This window comes from Orbicella faveolata, unplaced genomic scaffold (assembly GCF_042242905.1).
Source record: "Orbicella faveolata isolate gen_17 unplaced genomic scaffold, um_ofav_v1 contig_1, whole genome shotgun sequence".
Taxonomy (NCBI): domain Eukaryota; kingdom Metazoa; phylum Cnidaria; class Anthozoa; order Scleractinia; family Merulinidae; genus Orbicella; species Orbicella faveolata.
The window spans coordinates 14,041,855-14,050,000 of NW_028301536.1; the positions used below are offsets into that span (position 1 = coordinate 14,041,855).

Sequence of the window (8,146 nt, forward strand, 5' to 3'; positions counted from 1 at the left end):
TGGCAAAGTTTGCATTTTGCCCAATCGCGCACATTTTTCTTTTGGTGGTTTTTGCTCTAGCCTTTCATGCCAGCAACTGAAAATCGTGCCTTTTTGCTTTTTGCGTATTTTGCCTTTTGTCTGAGTACTGAACAGTGCCCGGGGGGGGGGGGGGGAGGACTCTCATACAAAAAAAAAAAAAAAACAAAAAAAAAAACGGGGCTGCTCGTCGGAAATTTTGAAAAGAACCCCTGAGAGGTACCAAGGTATATCGCGGAGTTTATCCCCTCGGCTACTTAATCCGCTGTGAGTAAGCTTTGCCTCTACTGATAGAATTTGATCCAGTTTGAAAGTAGTTAGACGTAAAATGCTGTCGAGATACGAGGGTGAAACCATAATATAATTTAGTTCATGTAAGCTACGTTTCCATTTGACCTAGATTATTGGTAAACACTCTAATTTGCACTGATTTCCAAGGTGAAAGCAAAGTCGAGAAGAACCTGGTTACGAGGTTTTGCTTTGTTGTGACGTCACAGGAACCTCCCGGAAATGATTCTAGTCTTTCTGAGAATTTTGGCTGCGCTCCCGATACTGGGTAAACTTGCTTTGATTGCTTGATTTTATTGTTTTAAGAGTAATCGTGGATGCAAAATAATTAAGCTGTTGTCTTTGTATTGTTTTGGAAAACAAATTGTTATTAAAACCTCCTGAGTTTCTCTCGGGCCGTTTAGTTTGATAACATACATCCATTCTCTCAAGGGTCGCGGCTTTTCCCTCTCTAATTCATAACTGGTCTATATTGTTATCATTGTGTTCAAATTGAAACTGGCGAAAAATGAACGAGCTGTTTTTATTACGAAGGTATTTTGTATTAAAGATATATAACTTAACTTAAAGCCTTACCTATTTTTTAAAGCCTCTGATTTCCGGGAATTAGACAATCTGTTTCTAAGAAATCGTGCTTGTGATTTGATTGGCTCGCAGCCAAAATCAATTAAAACATTTCAGGAATTTTATAATTGCCGCAGCAAAGTCAAACGTTTTGGCGATCGAAATCAAACTTTTACGTACTTACGCAACTGGTATACGATGATTGAGGACTGAGCTGTCGACAAGTTTATGCAAGTAACATCGCGACCGATATCTGGCTTACTTGGACAGTGAGGTCCTGTGAGGTAAACCTGTTATGTTTCGATTCGATTAACTCAGTAATCACTAAAGTTATCTATGTTACTGCAACTGTATATCGTTGTCCTAAAGGGAAGTTGTACTATTTTCCAAAATAGCCCTTTCAGCTCTTTACGGTGCCGGGAGTTTAGGGTAGTCAGGGAGAAAAGGAAATTTCAATAGAAGCAAACAATGTTTCACATAACTGGTCGCCATTTCAGGACAATGAAGTTGCTGTGGCGGTACATCGAACTGTCGCATGACTATAAAAGCATACAGCTAGTGTTGCAAAAGCTTTTTTACGAAAACTAAAACGGTAATGATTTTCGTGAACATAGAATAAGGTTATGATATAGCGATCAAGTCATATTGGTTTGATTTGAAAGTGGAATATTGCGTAGATCAAAGCAAGAAGAAATGAAATTTGCTAATTGAATATTAATATAATGATTTGTAGAAGCCATTGTTAACAAAAACGTCCTCCGTACTGTGAACATGAGATGGTTGCCAGCAGAAACTGGTCATCCCACCGTCGAATATTGTATTCCACATTGTAGCTGCTTGTGTTGTGACAAGTTCGCACACTTTACACCGAAAGTACAGTATGTTACACGGCCCGGAGTCCGTCATTTGTGGACTTCTGAACAGACGGTGCATTGTTCATTCTTGGAGCGATATTGCTGTTTTCCTTGACAAATGTGACATATTCACCTCGTATTACAAGCCCATATTAGTCCTGAACATCTTTCAGATCGTTTTCATTGGGTGTTGAAGGCCGATCACCACAGGCTAATAAGCTGAAAACTAATGAAATATGGAAATCACGAATAATAACTTGTTAATGTAGAACCTTAATCGGAGAACTCGCTAGAAAGAGGGTGATCGAATGTGGATAACCAAAAATGAACAAGTTTCTGGAAGATATGATGTCAAATTACTTGGAAAATGTTTCTGAAAATGAAGTAGTGAGTCATAGTAATTTAAAATGGCATACTGCTATCTTTACTTTTGGTCGCGATTTCTTGTCGCTTGGAAAGGTCGCTCCTTGCTACATACCCTATCGAATCGAATCGGTTTGCTTTAAGGATACAAGTCTCGTATGAGAGGTGCTCGTCATCCCATGCAAAAGAAAACCAATTACAAGACTACTCGGCAGAGTGTTCTGGCAACTAGATTCTTCCGGCGTTGAAATACTCCGTGAGATTTGTCAGGCCCAAGGACAAAGGTTTTAGTACACACATCTTTCTTGTGTGCTGATTTGAACCTGGTGGCGTTGCCTCTGAATCGTGGTGACTGGATACGAGGCGGTAGACCTTTTTGCATTCTGTTAACTCTCGTGTGCTGAAATGAAAGAAACAATTTCTTGGCACTTTCGCCTAATGTAGACTGGGGTACGATGTTTTGTTTGATGTTCTGGAGTTTTGTTTGATGTAAACAAATGTTCGTGGGCTGCTAAATAATATCTTTTCTTGGTCATAAACACATGAAAATGATATAATTGTAGTTCATTTTCAAATTTGTTTTTGGATTTCAAACGTTAGATTCTGTTCAAAAAGGAGTACTGGACTTTACAACCAATATATTGCATTCTGACTCTATCTTGTTTCAGAGGTATTGCCAATGTCCGTCAGGCGAGGCCAGAGAGGAAGAGGAACTGGAAGAGGCATTGGAAGAGGAGGTGTAAGGCAATATGGAGAAGGCAATGGAAGAGGAGGTGGAAGAGGCAGTGGAAGAGCCGGTGTAAGAGGAGATAGAAGGGGAACGGCGAGAGACCAGCTTGAGGATAATTTAGGATTCACGGAACTGCAAGCACTGGAGACCAAAACCTCGGACGAAATCATCCTCCATTTAACATCGAGTCGATGTTTCCCAGCCGCGGAGTATTTATTCAAACAGCAGTCAGTAATGGAAGATCAGAGGATTGTCCTGATCGTGAGCATTGTTACGAAAGCCTGTGACTGCGGCTGTAGCGAAAACCTGTTAAAGCTACTAAACCTTCTACCGGGGTCGTCTTTTCTTAATTCTCATCTGAGACCATATCTCAACAAGCTATCCAATAGCGGCTTGTCTCTAGCTGATCTCGCAGTGTTTTTGAGAAATGTAGTTAAAATAATGAATGAATTGCTCCAAAGATTCCCGAGCTGTTATGCTGATCTTCCGGTATCCGATCTGTACTGTGGAACAAGAATGCTGTCTGACACAGGACAGTTAGCAGATGATGCCCTCGTGACGGAGGTGGATGAAATAATGAATTTGAGAATAAAAAAGGCCGAGGAGTTAAAGAGAAAAGAAGAAGAAGAACGGCAAAAAAGAAGGAAGCCTCGCAGGGATGGTAAGATGACAACGTTTATGAAGTATTCCCTTTTTAAGAGGTTTTTTTCTGTCAATAGAATAAATGAACTTTTACTTATGCACTGACAAAACATATTTGGATTTTCTTTAGCTGGAGTGAACGATGATGTAAATCCACCGGAAAATTTTCGTAGGCTCTCTGTTGTTCCAACTCAGGAGGACATCTTGTCAGGAGGACGACCCTTCCTCAGAAGGAACAAAATTGATGGGAGCTACAATGACGTGGAACATTATTTGGACGTACAATTTCGACTCCTTCGTGAAGATTTCGTACGACCCCTTCGTGAAGGGATCGCACAGTTGCTGGAGCGTTTAGGCTCCAGTAAGATAGGGGCCCATCAGGACATTCGTCTGTACAATAACGTTCGGTTGTTGTATCCTGTATGTACGTCCAACGGTCTCCGTTACCGGATCAAGTTTGACAACTCCAAACTCAGGCATGTACGCTGGGAGAACAGCAAACGACTCATCTTTGGCTCGTTGATGTGTTTATCCAAGGACAATTTTGATAGCTTTGTGTTTGTTACAGTGGCCAACCGGGAGCTTTGGAACATAAGACAAGTAAGTTAAATTAACATCGTATAGAGAATACATATCGGTAACAACAAGACTACAATACTTTTAGCCCTGGAGGGGGTGACTATGACTGTGTGAGTACTGTATCCCAAGATGAATTGTTTTCACAAACCCTGTGAAAAAACATTCTAAAAATGTGATTTTCCTGTATTTATATACGGTCTTTGAAGCGAGATCATTGTATCAACACGCTATGGTTTTAACGTTTCGAGAATGCGCTGAGTAGGGATTTTTTGTGGAAATGTGAGACTCGATGGATAATATCAGTGGAAAAAGAAATTAATGACAGATAAGATAACTAAGAAGCCCAATCACTAACTGCACAGATCAAGCTCACGAGAAGCATTCCTCATTATTAGGGGGTGAAGTGAGTTCGCGTTGGAAAAAAATTGATTGACACAGCACAACTAGCCAAGGTATATTCACTGCGTGGCCTGCACTTGTCGGCGCCGTTTTGAATTTCGCACTTGAGATTGAAATCGTCGTCGGACATTTTCAAACTCTGGATCGAAAGCTCGCACATGCGCAACCCATAATACCTTCCCTTTAACAAGACAGTAGTTGGCTTCTCTGTATTAAATGTACAGCTTGTGAATATTACTTGAGATCCGATTTACACGTCTTATAGAGGTAATACTCAACCATGTCAATCACTCATGAGTTTTTAATATAGTCATGGCCGTGCGTAGAAAGACTTCGAGCATTGCGTCCGTTGTTTTTGGGAAAGGCACGCTCCCGTAAGCGCAATATTCTCTACCCTTTCCTATCTTTTATGTACTGTAACAAAGGTATTAAAAACCGGCAATTGCTCTTGTCTAGGGTATAGTGGACATACAGGTCATCCGCTCATATGATCATATGGAACTTGAAGAAGGTGACGTATATCAGATGGTGGAAAGTACTGCCTTCTTTGAAGCGTATCGTCATGTGCTTGAGGGACTCAAAGAAATTACTCCCGCAGACCTACCTTTGCAGGTGACCTTCGCAACCTTTCTCCCGTTTTATAAGAACATATTTCTTTGCTTAAAATGTAGTTATTTGGTTGTTATTTGCATCATGTAATCAAGTGAAAGAGAAGGCCAAAAACAACACGAATTTTTCCATTTCAAGTTATACTTAACTGACTAGTTGGGTAATTGGAGGGCTTACTAAGGTTTAAAAACCCATTGTTCACTTTTCCTGTGGTTCTCCGGTATACGTAGCTAGCTATCGGAAACGGAACTTTTGTTTTCTTCAGCCCAGTGGTATGTAATTTGTTGTCATGTCAGCCTTTCTGCAGAGCATTGATGGACAACAAAATCTCCATATTAGTGTAGTTTACGTCTAAGCTTACATGTACCATCGTACGTTGTGAATCCCTTCAAATTATTTCAGTGAAAGGTATTCTTCTCGTCCCGATCTTTTTGGGATGACAATGTTATTCTGTATTGTCCCCTTTTTTAAAGCAGAATTACATCGTAAAGTGCCAGAAAGAAGTGGAACCACCCTCCTACTTGAATGACAGGACTCAAGGACCAGTGACCTTTGATCTAACGCCAATCATGAAGAAGGCAAGGTGAGATACTATCTGAAGGTGTCGTAGGCAAAAATCAGAGAAAATGTCGCAGGCTCTCCGATTTTTGCCTATTGTTACCTTCACAGGCATTCGTTACCTACCGTAAATTGCAATTGACATGAGTTAGATGATGTGCCCGCGTTTTTGAAAGTGGTAGCCATTCATGAGGACAAGTAAATAAGTGATAACACTTGATGTGTTGTTTAAGCGAGCTGATAATTGTTGCCAATCCTGCGATCCTTGGCTTTAAAACTAGGAAATGAGATTTAAAGGCTGATAAAGGTTACTGAACTGATTATCTCTTTTGTTCTCTTGTGATTTTAGTCCTTTTCCTTGCCAAAATAGCCTGAAGAAGAATGAGAGAAGTTTGCTGCGCAAAACATACGTACATGCATACAGGGTACCGTTCCAAAGGAACCGGTTCCTTTGATGCACCATGATCCGAGTGATCTTGGATCACTGATCCTGATCCAGATCACCCCAAAGGAACGCACCCGCGTATACCTACATACACACAGGACTTTATTCAGGGGTTAAAACTAAAATAAATAAAAAAAGCACCCTGAAAGGGAGTTTAAAGAGGTGGACCCTATATAAAAAGTTTCCCTAAAATATGATATGTATTAAAAACCTAATGCTGAAGATTCCATTACAAATACAAATAAGTGCTAAAAATTTAAAATTTAGATTATAAATACGTAAAAAAGATTTCAGAGCTTTCTTAAACAGATTCAGGTTGCCAACCTCTACAACATTTGCAGGTAAATCGTTCCACTCGCGGACGATTGTCGTGCGAGTTTGAAAGATAAACCTTAACTGGTAGTCATTTTGTGAAATAATCTATTTTGATACTGAAATGTTGCCTTACTTCAACAGTTCTCGCCAGTCTGTGAGGTCACGGCTTGCAGACCTAAACATGAGAGTTAAGTCTCGACAGGGTAAGTCCAAATTATTGTGATTTGTATAATTATCCCAGTAATGCACAATAAGCGACAGACAAACATCTTGTTTTCGTCATCCAAACGGCTGGAGATTATCGTCCCATGATTTTATAGTACGTAACGTACCGGGTAACCCAGGACTTGACTACTAATACTATATGCTCTTATCAGTATAGCGCTGGATCGAGAGTTTAGTTTTGACTAAAATAAACATATATAACGGATGTTTTTGTTTTGAAACTCTCCAGTCTCGTTGCTTACCACTTTCACTTTATATTCCATGAAGCATCAAATGTTCCAGTCCTGAACCTGGACTCCTGGCCGTCTGCGGACGATCTGGGTCTCGATGACTCTCAGTTCAAGGCTCTACAAATGGCTCTGACCAAAGCATTTACGGTCATTCAAGGACCGCCGGGAACTGGAAAGACGTACATAGGATTGAAGGTAGAATAAAAGCGACAGCAGTTTAGATTGATTTTAAAGACAATTTAAAAGTTCTACAATATATTGTCAAGGCCAATTGTTAACGTTAAATCCGATATACAACGGTGGAACCTCTTCACAACGGCGACCTTGAGGACAGAGAAAAGTGGTCGTTGTAGAGAGGTGGCCGTTATGGGGAGGTAGCGGTGTAATATGAAACTTGCATTTTTCGTGGGTGCAACATTTTTATCTTTAAAAAAATGCTTACTGTAGCATGTTAATACATAACACAATCAAAACATATCGATAAAATATTAATCAAGCAGTATTAAGCAATTTTCGTCGCCTTTTACAATGCACCGTTCGTCAATCGTTGATTAACTGGCCGTTGCCGAGGGCTCATTTTGGCAATTGGGACGCGCTTTAGTGGCCGTTGCCGTTACTGAAAGGTGGCCGTTGTTAAGTGGTTAAACTGAATACTGAGTACTGAAGAGTGAATGTATGGAACGTTAGGCGGGCCTGAAAAAAATGAACGTTGTAGAGAGATGGCCGTTAGTGGAGGTTCGACTGTAATATTATTTCTTTAGAACTCAACCACTAGTACAGATTCCTGTTTGAATTGAATGATTTTGTTAAGACGTCTTTATAGCGCTGCACTAGCCAGCAACACAGGACGAAATTTGTTTCTTTGCAGATTGTTAATGTATTGTTACATAACAAGGGGAAGTGGCATCGCCCAATCCTGGTTGTCTGTTACACAAACCATGCACTCGATCAGTTTCTGGAAGGAATCCATCAGTTTCATCCGAAGAGAATTGTTCGAGTAGGGGGAAGGAGTCAGAGCGAGACTATGCAGGCATGCAGTCTATCGAAATTGAAGCACGAAATGCACGAGGTGAGGGTACACTGATAAATTTAGTGGAAACGGGGGATGGTGGGAAGAAAACACGCTTGGTAAGCCATTTAGTGTAAACTCCATTCTAGTGAACGTCGCAGCAGGGTGGCTCTAGCTCAAGATCTGGTGGCTCCAGAGCTCGATCCAGCTAACTCAGGTTTCACGGCGTGAGGTAGCTTCTCCCTTAATGTGATACTGGTCTATGATAAGATTTGTTAGACTGCCGCAACAGTTTTGGTACCATTTATATTCCAGTTG

The 8,146-nt window shown here is 40.6% G+C and overlaps 1 protein-coding gene across 2 annotated transcripts in view; it reads left to right on the top strand.

The window, feature by feature from the left end:
• The first annotated feature begins 956 nt into the window (after positions 1-956).
• LOC110061361 (NFX1-type zinc finger-containing protein 1-like) overlaps positions 957-8,146 on the top strand; it is a 16,708-nt gene continuing 9,518 nt past the window's right edge. Inside the window, exons 1-8 of one of the 2 annotated variants that reach the window (XM_089290721.1) lie at positions 957-1,154; positions 2,756-3,478; positions 3,590-4,059; positions 4,894-5,049; positions 5,523-5,629; positions 6,506-6,567; positions 6,857-7,014; positions 7,688-7,888. In XM_089290721.1, the coding sequence (XP_089146847.1) occupies positions 2,767-3,478; positions 3,590-4,059; positions 4,894-5,049; positions 5,523-5,629; positions 6,506-6,567; positions 6,857-7,014; positions 7,688-7,888 (1,866 nt within the window). In that variant the 5' untranslated portion in view covers positions 957-1,154; positions 2,756-2,766. The remainder of the gene's footprint in view (positions 1,155-2,755; positions 3,479-3,589; positions 4,060-4,893; positions 5,050-5,522; positions 5,630-6,505; positions 6,568-6,856; positions 7,015-7,687; positions 7,889-8,146) is intronic. The other variant, XM_089290726.1, reaches the window with a different exon arrangement.